Source organism: Poromitra crassiceps (genome assembly GCF_964638095.1).
Source record: "Poromitra crassiceps genome assembly, chromosome: 22".
Taxonomy (NCBI): Eukaryota; Metazoa; Chordata; class Actinopteri; order Beryciformes; family Melamphaidae; genus Poromitra; species Poromitra crassiceps.
The window spans coordinates 18,144,943-18,160,359 of NC_139647.1; the positions used below are offsets into that span (position 1 = coordinate 18,144,943).

Sequence of the window (15,417 nt, forward strand, 5' to 3'; positions counted from 1 at the left end):
GTCCTGTTCCTGTCGTGGAGTGTACTTGTATATGTCACGTCTGTGCAAAGTGGGAAACAAGCTTTCGGGGATTGTGGATTTTTGCTGCAATGCCATCTGAACATTGATGCCACAGCTTTCTTCACGTGCACAGAGACGTAAGGCTGTTCCTCCTCGCCCATCTCTTCTCCCATCGCTCTCTTTGTCCCTCGTTCTCCCCCGTCAGAAGCATCGTTTGAATTCCTCTGCATGTAATAAATAATCCATCCTCCAAGTTGGGACATCATCGTTGCTTCAGTCCATCCGTGGACATTTGGAGTGGGACAGGACTAAAAGTGGACTACTCGGGCAATTATCCATCCATGCCAGGTCTCCCATTTCTCACGGGGTGTCTCTGAGTGCCTGTGTCTGTGCGCGTGTCGCTCGTGCCTTTTGTGGATTTGTGTCTGCATGTCTCCTCAGCACCACCGCTCCCCACCACCTCTCTATCCGTGGATTACGTATTTGCGCGTGTGTTTTTGAGCGTACCATTCCGTGGGAATCCTGTTTATCTTCTTCTTTTTTTATCGTCAATGTGTCCGGGAGTGTCTGGAACCTTTCTTGCCATGTGCGACCCGTGTCTCTCACAGGGTTAACCCTCGATGAGCCATAAAGGACGGCGCGGAAGGATGAGCGAGTGTTCCGGGGCGGCCGTGTCCGGGGCGGTGATCCTGGAGGAACCCGAGGCTCCGGGAGGAGGCCCGGGGGTCCGCGGGGAGGCCCAGGCCGAGGAGCAGGGTCCCCTGCGCTGCGGGGGCTGCAGGCTGTGGCCTCAGCAGCAGACGTGCTGGCTGCGTGTGGTCCCCTTGTGCGTGGGCTTCATCGGCCTGGGATTCATGCTGCTGCTGCTGAAGTGGATCGTGGTCGGGACGGTGCGGGATTACGTCCCGACAGACCTGGTGGATGCTAATCGAATAGGCCAAGATCCCATCTTCCTCTCCAAACCCAGTGGCATTCCCAAAAGCCCAGACACCACCACCACCACCACGACTACAGCCGGCGGCGGCGGGGACCCCACAGCCAGAACTGTAACGGTGGCCAAAGGCAGAACTCGATCCACTGCGACCACCACCACCACCACACACCCCAGAGGGGGCGGTGGAGCCTCGGGTAGTCAGGTAACTCCTCGGAATCCCGCGAGTCGTAACGGACGTGGACCTTCTTCGGGTATTACTACGACCACGGCGGCTCCGCGAAGCACCTCTGTGATTGGAGCAGCGGCGTCGAGCCCCTCTCCGTCCAACCCGACGGTCCTCCACGACTCCACGCAGATGTGGACGCCGGAGCACACGACCACCGAGAGGCTGTCCACCACGCTCACCACGCGCGTGCACGGCCACCGCAAAACACGTGAGTCACTCAAGAGCAGTGAAGGCTCCCCGCAGGGTTCTTCTCACGGGGGGGAAGTGTGGAATATATGAGCAATTCTCCTGTCATGGAAAATGTATGTTTGGAGAATGAGCAAATCCTAAGCTGTTTGACAAGCTGGAAATAATTAGCAGATGTTGCCTGGATCCTGGAGTAATGGCCTATGTTCATCATAACACGCACACCTTAATCAATGATATTTCTTAATTGTTCTTGGAAATGAGTCTCCGTTACCATGTGGTTTGGTTATCTGTTGTGAATTGGTTTGGTTGAACCATGCATTGGGGGAGATGTCTATTTTGCAATGTAAACTTCCACCATTGGGTCAACTATATCAAAACTTTGCTCCAGTGGTTGGCTATCACCCAGGATAGTAGATACCTGCTGATGTTGTAGCAAGGCTTAATTCCTTCACAGTTCACCCTCTTCAAAATGGGAGATCGTATAATATCTCCAAGGAGCTATTTGATGTTTGTTATGATTGTACCTGTAGTGAATCCTGTTTTGTGAGATGGTGTATCTGACAGTGGCTGCTGTTATTCCCGCAGCCGCGGTCTGAGAAATGAACAAATGACCGATCAATAGCATTGATTGCAGTAAGGCCGCCTGAACTATCGGACGGGTCAATAATCAGTTTTACCGATGTGGACGGTTATAATATTTCCTTCCTGCGTGCTTCCTTCAGGGGCCAACTATCATCAATCACCGTGTGCAGGCACAGAAAAATGGCACTGTGAATTCCCAGAATTCCACTGCTGCTCTATCAGCTCGTTGTTAACGAGCTGATAGCATTGGAGGAGCAACAACAAAACATTGATTGTTTATCTCCTCCTTCTCTCTCTCACCGTCTCCGTCCTTGACTCCAGTCATGGTATCACCACATGCTATTGATCGGGTGCCGAGAGGGGATTTTCGTGCAGCGATCAATCAGCTTATGAGTGTGAGGCTTTTTTTTGTGAATGCCCTACTTCCCAAAAAAGCTGCCTTGTGCTCCTCCTGCCGTGCTAAATCTCTCCGCTCAAAATGGTGTGCTGGTTCTTCACTCTGACTGTGATGTGCATCGCTTCCTGCTTCAGATCCATGCGGTGGCTGCTTAGGAGAACTACACACACGCTGTTAGACGGAGAGCAGTGGGTTATATTTTTAAGTGTCCTGGCTCACACACACACACACACACACACACACACACACACACACACACACACACACACACACACACACACACACACACACACACACCACATGTATCAGGGCACCCTCATGTCATGTCTGTGGAACAATACTGCCATTTCAGTGGTGGAGTGTTGACATTTTAAGGGTCACATACGCCTTACAATTTAATTCACCATTACGACACACAGATCACCTTGCTATTACTGTATTCACCTTATGTTCCAACACAGGGGTCAGCCAGTTACTTCCTGTTGTGTTGACACTTCCTGTGACAGTACAGTACTGGTGAGCAGGTAAAACAGACGCTGTTTTGAACAGGAAGCCATAACACAACCGGGTTAAGTGGGCGGGGCTACATAAGGTGAATACTAGCTAAACGTCATAAGCACTGGACCATCAAATGCCATCAATGTATTTGCCATCCTGTTGCATGGTATGTACATTGATGGGTGCCCCGTAATGGGTGCCCTGTAATGGGCTTTTGACTCAACAGTGGTTGTTGTTATTATCCCCTCGTCATATTGTCTATTGTGATCTGTGATTTACATGACGGCGGCTATGCATCAAATAATTGAATAACACAATGGACCCTATTGCACCTGCTTTGGCTGCTGGCTGTTTAGCCTGCGCGTTGCAGGGGTGCTAACTGTTGTGTCCAAGGTAATGAAAATGTGCCTCGATCACAAACGGAACACAGGGAATGTTCCCACTGATAATTAGAAACCGAGGCGGGAAAATTGTGTATCATTCAATTACCAGGAGGGAAAATGCGGGCCATTCATCATCATCCATTAATTAATTAATTAATTAATCGTTAAGTAAAAAAAAATAAAAGAATCTGCCATTTCTCGAGCAAGTGCTCATGGAAACCATTAAGCCCGGCTGATGGATATCACGGGGAAAATGTCACACGGCTTCTCCAGCTCAGCCGAGGAAGTTCTAATATAATAGCAGCCAGCTCGCTCGATAATCCTAAACACCCCGTACCCTCCCACCCCTCCGTTCCACCACCCACATGCTGCTTTGATTTCCAAACGCCATCATTTTCACATTAACTAGCCCATCCATTATGTGCAAATGTGTTATGCACTTTTGCTGAATTGGCTGTGGCCGTGTTGGCTTGTGCTCAGAACGTCAACTGACACGTTTCTATTCATTTTAAGTGTAGCGGGCCATCTGTGTGCTCTAATCGAGGGTCTCCCCGCGTGTACTGTATACCCCACTGTAAACATAGCCTCCATCTTTGAGGGTCAGGAAATGAAAACGGACGTAAACTACATCTGGGCAATGACGCTCTGCTCTGTGAGTGTTGCTGTGGCCTATTTAAATATGTCGCTGGCTCAACCTGGCTTCTTGGTAGAAGAGAGGTAATAAACAAAAACATATACTTTTATTTCAGCCTCAGCATAACAGTTCACTTTTGTGGCAAAGTCGGGGCTTTACGAGCGCAACTTAACATAACTGGTTTTGAAACAGTCAAAAATTAAGACTGATGCGTCACATCTTTGCTACTTCAGCTAGATGAGACCATCAGCGAGGAGATTGGCGATTTATTTATTGTTATTCTAAAAGCCACATCCGTGTGAAACCGGTTGTAATTTTCGTTCCGGCCGGCGAATCAACCAATAACGTCAACCTTACATGTATGCAGTAAATATAATAATTAGGGGTGGGAATCACCAGATGCCCACGATACGATACTAAAACGATACTTGAGTCACGATACGATAGTATTGCGATGTTGCGATATGCGAGTATTGCGATATATTGAATATTGCGATATTTCGATATATTGTCACTCCTAACTCCTTTTCCTACCTTTTCCTCGACCTCACCGGAAGTAAAACATGCAGTGTTTTTTTGTTTTGTTTTGTTTTTGCCCCACACGTACAGTAGGCTACATTATTAAGCTTCTCTGGACTCAATACGCCACTGCAGGCGCGGACTGCACCATCGGGCGCTTCGGGCAGATGCCCGGTGGCCTGGCATGGCATGGCATGGCCTGCAAAAAAATAATAATAATAATAATAATATCGATACAATATCGTCAGGCAAAATATTGCGATACTATGGTGTATCGATTTTTTACCCCACCCCTAATAATAATGGGGGACTCGGTAATGCCCAGCACGTCTGGAGGAGACGCAGGCTGAACACTACCACTTTTATCCACAGGGGTCGCTAGAATCAGCACAAAATGAAAGTTCCTCGTATAGCTGCTGTAATTAGGTTTCCCAATGCATCCTCATGCTACAAGGTGTAGAAGGAAGCAGAGATGGCCTGGCTGGGAGAGAAGATACTTATTGAGAAACCACAATCTCAGTTGACGCTTCGGCAATAAAGGCATTTGAACAGAATAAACTAAATCGGAAAGGGCACCATCCTCTCAATATGAAAGAGTGCTGCTGATGTATAATCAATTATGCCTTTTGTTTCATAATGACTGAAATGGTCAGTGGGTCATGGACTGAGATGTATTACCTCCAGACTGTCGGGTCCAAGCTTTAGAAGATGCTCTGTTGGAGTCAGACTTCTTTTGTCTCCACACTGAGACACTCGGCGGGATTAGCTTTCAGTCAGACAGTTGCCCTGAAACCTAAATCCAGATTAACAGCCCATCACTGCGCCTGTGGAGGCAGCAGAAATCACATTAGCCCACCTATCAGTCACACGCTCTACATCGGCTTACAAGCAACCCTGACTGCTGAAGGAGTGTTTTGGTAGATGGCCTGTGGCATGATCTTCTGTATTAAATGATACTGAGACAGCTAGAAGGTCCTGGGTTCGATTCCCACCTGGGACGCTGCGAGCGCTGAAGGAGTGCGCGCCCGTCCGCATGTCCTCGAGTGCCCACCGGTGCCCGGGTGGGGTCGTCAAAAAAGGGCCTTTCTGTGTGGAGTTTGCATGTTCTACCCGTGCCCCCTGGGGGTTTCCTTCATATAGGAACCCCTTCACCAAAACATGCAATATCCTGGTTACTGAAGTGGTGCCTCCTTTGGTCGTTAGGGGCGCCTGTTCGGAGGGAGGGGAACTGGTTGGAATAGCGTGATCCTCCCACGTGCTATGTCCTACCGGTGAAGCTTCCCCTGTCAGCTGAAAAGAAGCGGCTGGCTAACTGCCCATGTCTCGGAGGAAGCATGGAGCCAGTTTCGGCTCTCCCCAGATCGGCAGAGGGTGGAGCAGCAACCAGGATAAATACATTAAAATGAGCACTAATGGGGGATAAAAATGGGATAATAAAAAAAAGATACTGAGATGACAGAGAGAGAGTGTTTTCTCTTAGCAGTGTTTCAGGATCCATCCAGGGTGCTCTGACGAAGCCCTCAGAAACATGTTCTACCAGCAACGAAGAGCAGAACAATCGCAAGTAAATAAATAATGGACATTTATTGCTGCTTTGAGTGTCAGCATGGACACGTTCATATTGTTTCTCAACGCTTGCGACAGCTTGTTTTGAATTGTGCATTTTCACCATATAGATACGTCACTGTGAATTTCCTGGAGGCACGGTCGAGATGCTTTGAGAACATTAGATAAGAGATGTAGCCAGAAGAACTCACACACTGTCACTGCGTATTATTGCCTGTTATTGTTATTTGCTACGACATAAGCCCGAGGTAAACAAAGTAGGATAGGACTTTATTGGTCCCTGAGGGGACATGGGCAGGAAGTAGTGTGCATATTTGATCCAAACACGTTTTACAGTCCAACAAGAAATGTGCTTCCCTGTGCACCAACCCTGTCTGTCTGTGGACCTTGTGCAATCCTTTGCAACCACAAACACCATCGTTTTTATGATGGACATCCTTAGGGTCATGCAGTACACATCTCTGCTAGATTTCAAAAGGAAGATACTGATCTCAGCTGACACTTTTACACATTTCAAACGAAACAAGATAAAACAGGACTTTTGGTCAGGGTTTCCTATTGTAATGTAGACACATTTCCAAAGGGGAAGCGCGAGCATACACAAACGTTATTATTTTTCTTTTCGTTTTTCATTCTCATCCTATATGAATTGATGAGTTCACACAAGTTGCCTCCACGTGTGTTTCTTTTGGAAATGTATCTTGAATTCATATTTGTGCCATTTTTTTTAATGGTTTTCTCTGTCCATTCGATCCATCGCCAACATACGCGTATATAATAATTACATATTAAAAAAACAACCTCAAATGAACCAAACATTGACTTTCTATCAGTGTGCATGTTTGTCGTTGTCTGTCATCTCATAGGGAGAGATTTTAAACCGCTTCTACAGTTCACAATCTTTACGCTTGGATTAGTTCTCTCTGAGCTTCTGAACATCTAGTGCATCTCGTGTGTGTGTGTGTGTGTGTGTGTGTGTGTGTGTGTGTGTATGTGTGTGTGTGTGTGTGGTGTGGGCTTGTGTGTGTGTGTGTGGTGTGGGCGTGTGTGTGTGTGTGTGTGTGTGTGTGTGTGTGTGTGTGTGTGGTGTGGGCGCGTGTGTGTGTGTGTGTGTGTGTGTGTGTGTGTGGTGTGGGTGTGTGTGGTGTGGGTGTGTGTGTGTGTGTGTGTGTCTACACTCTTATGTGCACACACCAGCATATGTCTAAGTGCGAGGTTGACCCAGCGGTAACCTCGTGTGTAAGCTGAAAGTGAAAGCTGAAATCAGTAGCATCTTTGAAGTGTGATTGCTTCACCGATGCTCAAAGAGGCTTTTGACAGCAGAATGACAGCCTTTGGACAGCAGAATGACAGCCTTTGGACAGCAGAATGACAGCCTTTGGACATGTGTATTGTGTGTTTGGGAGAAATGATGATCAAAATATGACAAAGTGAAAATGTTAAACCTGGAATCCTACGTTCCAAGCGTTTATGTTGGCCTGCAGCTCTATGGACCGATATCGGTATACCCTGAACACATGCATAAACCAGGTCATTGATCACTGGAGAGCCGGTGAATGTCAGGTCATGTTCTGAGTTCAGGGTTATGGACATGTGTTAAGTTTAGCTTTGATTTTAATTTGCTTTCATATAAATGTACATGGGAACGTGTGGATAGTTTTGCTTGTTTTGTATCACTCGCTATAACACCTATTGAGTGGTTGCTCGAGGCTTCCTTGAGCCCAGGTCATCCAGAAATGTAAGAAATATAATTAATTTATTGATTAATTCACTCATGCGCACAAAAACAGCATCATGGAAGAATGTATGAGTATGACCATGTTGATCATATTGTTAGCCTTTGTTAGCCCACCACTTTTAGTTATGTATTTCTGTAAGAGCACAATTAAAATAGATTAATTAATGTAATCAAAATGTGTAGACCTAGCTCTAGCCACCATGTAGTAGGCCTATTATTTCCATGCATCTCTATGTGAAATGGTCTTTCTCTCCCCAGGACAATGTGCTAGCCATCTTCTCCTGCATTTCAATGCGAAGATAATTATGTTACAGCCAGTGGCATAAATTGTTCCTCCCAAACCCTCTATTTAATTTACAATACACTTCAGCCAATTGAGTTCTGGAGAGGTTCTGGAGAGCCCACACACCCTGACCACTAACTGATCGCATCCAAAGCTTGTCATGAAATCCCGATTAGAGTTTTAATTTGGCACAGATGCCGTGCGAATAAAGCCTAATGTCGCTTTGATTCATTCTGATGAAATGTCTTGCGGGGGGGAAGAGAATGAAATATTAATGGCGTGAAATGGCGAGAAAGAGAAACACGTTCAATATGTAGAGGAAATTGTAAATAATTGAAGATCCCCCTTTTGACAAATTATCCCATCCCCCGCAATTTCCCGAGCCCCAAATCTCATGTACTTTTTCGAAATGGGGTTTTTGAGGTGGGAAGGAAGTCGCTCGTTGATCTTGCTGGAGAGGAAGCTAAAAAGTGTTTTCTTCTTCTGGGATTTGTTAGAAATGACATGCATCGTTGCTTCATCACTACTTAAGTCTCCACCGCCCCCTCTCTATATCCCGCTCTCACACCCCCACCCCTTCCCAGCACATCTATCAGTTGGCTGCAGATGATGGTGGAGTAAAGTACAAAGTGGTTGAATGCTGTTGCTTCCTTCAGAGGGGCTTTTGAATTCAGGGTTAAGCAGCCTTTATTAGATGAGACCGGTTCAGTTTTATCGGAGCCAGTGGCGGCGGCGGCTGGCGAGGGAAGGCGGCGGTTGACGAGTTGTAGCGAAGTTAATTTATTTTCTGGGATCCACCTGCCCCCGTGTCTGCTCTCTAGAGAAGGCTGCCACCAGCTAGCTAACTGCTTTCTCTCCAAGTGCAGCATCCTCTCTGAGGTATTAGCTGATGGGGAACACAAAGCACTTGTATTAAGGCTTAAACTAGGGCTTATCGAAATCGCAATATTATGGCCTACTGCAATATTCAAATTGCAGGAGGCACATTATTTGTTAAAAGTGAAATATGTGTCAAAATAACATTTTAAATGAAATATTGTCGTGCTGCAGAGATGTCCTGGGTCACACATCATATTCTACAAACTTAAGAAAGCACATTTGCTTAGTACAGAACCATGCAAAAATCACACCATAATCATTTTTATGATTATATTAATCATAATAAATGTTTCATTGAAAATGAGAATAATGATGTAAAAATGATCATTCCCGCTAATATCACAAAAGCGTGTCTTATTTGCAATATCAGTCAAAATAATCACACTTAGATATTGTTCCTTCAGCCCTATAACCACAATCTACTGTTTGAATGAAAGCTTGATAGAGGAATTCACACAGTGAGATTAGTGTTTGTATTCGTTATCGGACGCGAGTTATCTCATCGTCTGAAATTAACTTTTTCAAGATGAATTTCTTGACTTGCTGGGCTGTGTGTCTCTTTAGTATTCCACCAAGACAGCTGTAGCATTGCACAGGCAATTGAAATAAATGCATCATCTCGTGAAGTGAGGAAAAAAGTCGTGGATATTAAGTCATTCGTCAGACACTCTAATTCCTGACCTGGAGCAACGTTGCTGCACACATTTGTTTCAGATGGACAGCGGAGACTTTCCTTGAACTCAGGTTCAAACACTGTGTATCTCATGTCTTGTCGGTGGGCAGCAGCTAGTTAATGAATTCACATTAGTTTCAAATGGGAACATTTAAAACAAGATTGACTATGAAATGTGTTTCATAATGGCCTTATTAAAATTCACTGATCTAATAGCACGTAGCATTCAATATGCAACAAAGATTCTCTAATGCATCACAGCGCAGACGGGTGAATGCAAATTGATTTCTCTGGGTTATTAAAAGGCAGAGGTCTGCAAAGAGGCAATAATACACACACCCTCACACCTCACCCCGCCCTGGGTTCTCTCTCTCGCTTTTATATTTTATATTTTACAATTTTAACAATATATGAACAAAGACAGACAAGCACAGACACAGGAAAGGAAAAGAAAGAAAAACATACAGATGATATCGACAGTTATTATAATGTGGTGCTACCATATAGGGTGCTTGCTTATGTACTTGTAAGAGATGTGGTCCCACGCAAGGCGGCCGACAGGAACCAGCCGGGCGAGTCACCCACTGCTCCTTACCTCGTCGAGGTAGGCTATAAACGGGTCCCAAACAGAAACGTTTTGAGTGAGTTGGCTCTCAGGGATCTGAGCCTCTCCATCCTTATAACAGAGATCGCATGTCCGTCAACCACAGTTGACGGGGCCAGAACAGGCCCTCACGATGGTTCCGCCCGGCCCGGGAGGTCTAAGACAAACCACACCATTTTACTTATGAAGCTAGAAAAATCGAATGAGATTACCTAAATTGGCTGTTTTGAGTGATTTTCAATATAATAAAAATACTGAAGAATACAGTGTGTTTTCTATACGGTAATTTAATCTAGTGATCAAATTAGAGGCTACGGCATCGACAATATTGTTTTGGCCCCTGGCAACAATCTGGGTTTCTCACGTGGCCCCGCAGGAGAAATAATTGCCCACCCCTGGCCTAAAGAGTACAGGTCATTCTTCAGGGTTGGTCTGACCTACAGACGTGCACTCTGGTGGAGCTGGAAACTTTCCCAAGGATGTTCTCTCCTACAGCCTGATTCAGACCTTGACTTGCGTGATACACAATTAGTGCTTATGCTTTGTTGTTGTTTTGTTCATTCACAATAATAATTATTTATTTACTACACATTTTATTTATAGTACTTTTGGTGATGAATATACAGTATAAATCAAGGTGTGTTGTCCACTTTCACGTTATGATATGCGCATTCTGAATTAGACTTCTTAAAGCCCCGCCCCCTCCAGTCAGTTTTTCCTACCTGTATAACCGTTGATCGTCTATGAAAACATACCTGCGCGCTCTGTATCAACGCACGTAACCATTTGCGCCAAAGAGCTGACGTTGATAAGAACCGAAGGGTACTAGCTTGTTCCACTGTACTGCAGCATCATGACTGAGACTCTGGTGCTGCTTAAAAGAAAGCAGAACAGCTTCATGTCTTGTCTTGATTAAACTCTTTGTCTGCGATCAAACGGAAATGACCGGAAACAGTGGCTCATTAGCCAATGAACAGCCAGGAATGGGTCTCCCGCTACGTTTGCATGCTAAAATAAAGCTGATAATGTACAATTTGATTCAAGAAAAAAAAAACTTTCAAAGTACAACACAAACTGTCCATTTTGCTGCAACTCGACAGTGCTGCTTAATCCAGGACCTTACTTCCTGGAACTCTTCAAAGTAAAAAAAAAACTGGTCCATTGGAGTGAATGGAGATGTCGCGACTCTTCTATATAGATGGCTCTGGCTGCCTCTACCTCCGCAAAAACGTTTGTCTAGAAGCCGCAATATTGTTATAAATATCAACAACCAGCCAACAGATACTATCAAAGCTGGTGGGCTGGTGGGTAACACTTATTACCGGTGGCATTTCGAACCTGCTTGGCGAACACTTAGTTAGCAAACGTAGCTAGCGGCTAACAGCTAGCTAACGCCAGAGGCTAACGTTAGCTATACTGTCCATATCTATCATCACACGTCAGTTGTCAGACCATTGTCTGACTTCATCATTGGTTTTTACCAATAGCTTATTTTTGGGACTTTGAGCACAATATAAGGTTATTTGTCAACAAATACAGTGGAGAAACAGTGTGGCTAATCAACAGAGCAGGGCAGGACTCAGCCACACATGAAATCTCTTCAAAACGACAAAATACACTGGACGGGCGGGGCTTTAACTCCATTGTGCACTCCATCCCTTATGCAAGCCTGTGATATATCAAGCGCTCCCATTGGTTCTGTGGTGCAAAACAAGAAATCTGCATATTAAAGGCCAAAGACATCAAATAGGATATTAATTGTTTGAGTCGCACACAAAAATATGAAGGAAATAAATTATATAGTGAAAGGCTGTTGATTGGTCCATGATTAATTGGAATGGTATTTAAAGCAATTTGATGCCTCTTCACAGTAAGCAGCAAACAAGCTGTGTCCTGCCATTTTACTCTATGTGCAATCTGTATGAGAGGAGTGATGCTAGGATGCACAGAGGGTGGTGCCAAGGAATTATCTACATGTGGTGAATTGAACAGACACCAAAAGTGCTGCCAGTGTTTGTGCATGTATATACGTCCTTGATGATTGGTTCGCAGAGCCAGATCACAGCCAATAACATCCTGTGTCACTGCAGGTCACATGTGCCCGTCCATGCTAACGTCAGGTGCTCAGTCAGCCAGGCAGAGTGTCCGGGATGGTGTGGGAATTTCTCAGTTCCCTGTCTCCTGCCTGGCACAGTTTTTTAAAGGGATAGTTCAGATTTTTCCCCCCCCATCCCCATAAGGATGGGGGGGAATCGGAGTTAGACGTGTGGATCTATTCGTGGGTAGTTGATGACCACGGGAAACTTGGTAGGTCTTGAGAAGCTGGGGTGTTGTGGAACTTGGTGGCTTGATAGCTGGGGCTGCACTGTTCGAGGTTTTGGGAACGGTTGCAGAGAGATTGCAGAAGTTGCTGGTTGCAGGAGTTGCAGGTTGCAGACGTTGCAGAGATTGGTATGATCCTAGTTTAGATTATGAATCACTGGCCAGGACCTGCAGGAACAGGCCCTTATAGATGTGAATATGACATCACCTGTGTTATGACATCACCAGCGAAAGGCATGAAAGACGCTTATGAATCATGACATCATCAGTGATTGATGACATCATAGTGAGAATGACGACGTCAAAGTAGGAATGATGACGTCATCCTAACAGTACCCTCCCCTCAACGGACGTCACCTGGCGTCCAATGGGGCCATCAAGGATGGCATCTGGGAGACAAAAAATCCGTAGGTTCTGGTGGAGGTGCTCTTCCGCAGGTGGTTAGACGCAGGTGGTTAGGCCCCAAAGGGGGTGTAAGAGAGTGAGGTGCTCTTCAGCAGGTGGTTAGATGCAGGTGGTCAGACCCCAAAGGGGGTGCAGGACAGTGGAGGTGCTCCTCCCTAATACAGGATATCGAAGCCATAGATGGACCGATACGTAGATAGAACTTCCTCCGGGTCCGGTGGATCCTCTGGGGCCGGCCATCCCTCGGGGCACGATCCAAACACGGGAGGCTGGAGACCATCCAAAGGGTCAAATGCCGCCGTCACCGAAGGCAGAGCCACAGGGGGATCTGACTCAGCGAGGCCTGCCCTCCCGACCTGTAGCTTGCGGGGGTCACCCACCGTCTCCTCCTTTAAACGCCTCTTATTTCTTCTTGCTCTTGACCGAGGGCTGACGACACTACGGGAACCTCCCAGCATGAAGCTGGAACCTACGTGTTGGTCAAGGACAGGAATTGGCTGCTGCTGGGGTACGGGTTCAGACTCGGCGAGGGGGAGGTCCACAGGTTGTGCCTCAGGTACGGGTTCAGACTCGGCGAGGGGCAGGTCCACAGGTTGTGCCTCAGGTTGTGCCTCAGGGCCAGCAGACTCGGAGGCCCCCTGCGGGGGGACGGAGCCGATCTGCAGGCAGCGATTGAACTTCCCAATGAGACGGTCGACAGTCCTCTCCAACTCGTTAACCCTCTTGGAGACACACTGCCACTCCTGGGTCCTGCAGGGAGCGCTACCCAACCGTACAGATCTTTCGGCTGGACACGTAGAGTCTTGATCCACTGAGAGTACCACGAGCCGGTGAGCGGTGGGACCACTTACTGGACGCCGGGAGCAGGAGGAGAGGTAATGCCCGGCTCGGCCACAGTACAGGCAGCTCCGGGTGTCCAAACGGCGCTGCCTCTCCTCTGGTGTGATGCGAACCCTGCCGGTCAGATCACGGTACAGATGGCTGCTGGGACTCGAATGTGGCTGCCCCTGCTCTGGGATGACGCGAACTCCCCCCCAGAATATGCCCTTAGCAGGAGGTTGAGTCAAGGAAGCTTGCGCCCCGTTTTATCGGGCCTTTTGTTATTGAGCGGGTTGTGAACCCTGCGGCTGTCCGCTTGGTTCTACCTGCTTCTCTCCGTCGCATCAACCATACCTTCCACGTATCCCAGGTCAAGCCGGTGCACTCTAGTCCCTTGTGCCCTCCTGCGGCGGCCCCCCCCGCCGCCTCGGTTAATCGACGACCACCCTGCCTACACGGTCCGGCGGCTGTTGGACAGGCGACGCAGGGGTCGTGGGTTTGAATACCTGGTGGATTGGGAGGGGTACGGCCCCGAGGAACGCAGTTGGGTTCCCCGCCGGTTCATCCTTGACGCTGCGCTCATTCGGGATTTCCTTGCGGCTGATCGGGCGCCGGGTGACGCCCGTTGAGGGGAGGGTACTGTTAGGATGACGTCACCATTCCTACGTTGACGTCGTCATTCCTACTATGATGTCATCGATCACTGATGATGTCATGATCCACCTGTGATCCACCTGTGTCTCCACCAAGTGTCTCAATCATGCCTTCCGATGGCCTCGCTGGTGATGTCATAACACATGTGATGTCATAACACAGGTGATGTCATATTCACATCTATAAGGGCCTGTTCCTGCAGGTCCTCGCGAGTGATTCATACTGTCAGGATCGGTGTTAGACGTGTGGATCTATTCGCGGGTAGTTGATGAAGCTGGGGTGTTGTGGAACTTGATGGCTGGGGCTGCACAGTTCGAGGTTTGGGAACGGTCGCAGAGATTGCCGAAGTTGCTGGTTGCAGGAGTTGCAGGTTGCAGACGTTGCAGAGATTGGTATGATCCTTGATCTTGATGTGAATTTATGAATCACTGGCGAGGACCTGCAGGAACAGGCCCTTATAGATGTGAATATGACATCACCTGTGTTATGACATCACCAGCGAAAGGCATGAAAGACGCTTATGAATCATGACATCATCAGTGATTGATGACATCATAGTAGGAATGACGACGTCAAAGTAGGAATGATGACGTCATCCTAACAGTGGGGCTGTATGAGGTACTCTTGCTCACAGATGAGCAAAGGCACATGATCAAGATTAGATTCTCCTGTGTTGCTTTCCAAACATCAACTACTGTACACACTCATGTGAGCATCATCACGTCAGCACACAAGACTACATTTACAGGAAGAAGCAAAAACACTGTTAATTCAAAACAATATTATTTACATGTTTCATTGCAATGCAGTTCAAGAGTGGCTTGCTGGGGGGCGTCCGGGTAGTGTAGCGGTAGATTCCCTGCCTACCAACACGAGGGGTGCAGGTTCGCATCCTCATGTTACCTCCGGCTTGTTCCGGGCGTCCATACAGGCACGATCGGCTGGTGTCTGCATGCGGGAGGGAAGCCGGATTGAGGGTATTTGTCCTGGTCGCTGCACTAGCGCCTCCTCTGGTCGGTCTGGGTGCCTGTTTCAGTGCGGAAGGGAACTGGTGGGAATAGCGTGATCCTCCCATGTGCTACGTCCTGCCGGTGAAGCTCCCCGCTGTCGGG

The 15,417-nt window shown here is 47.3% G+C and overlaps 1 protein-coding gene across 1 annotated transcript in view; it reads left to right on the forward strand.

Moving 5' to 3' along the window:
* Positions 1–620: 620 nt before the first annotated feature.
* Positions 621–15,417, forward strand: part of nrg3a (neuregulin 3a) — a gene marked incomplete at both ends in the record, with an annotated part of 324,527 nt that continues 309,730 nt past the window's right edge. The window contains 1 exon segment of the mRNA XM_083658575.1: positions 621–1,368. Coding sequence (XP_083514701.1) covers positions 621–1,368 — 748 coding nt within the window.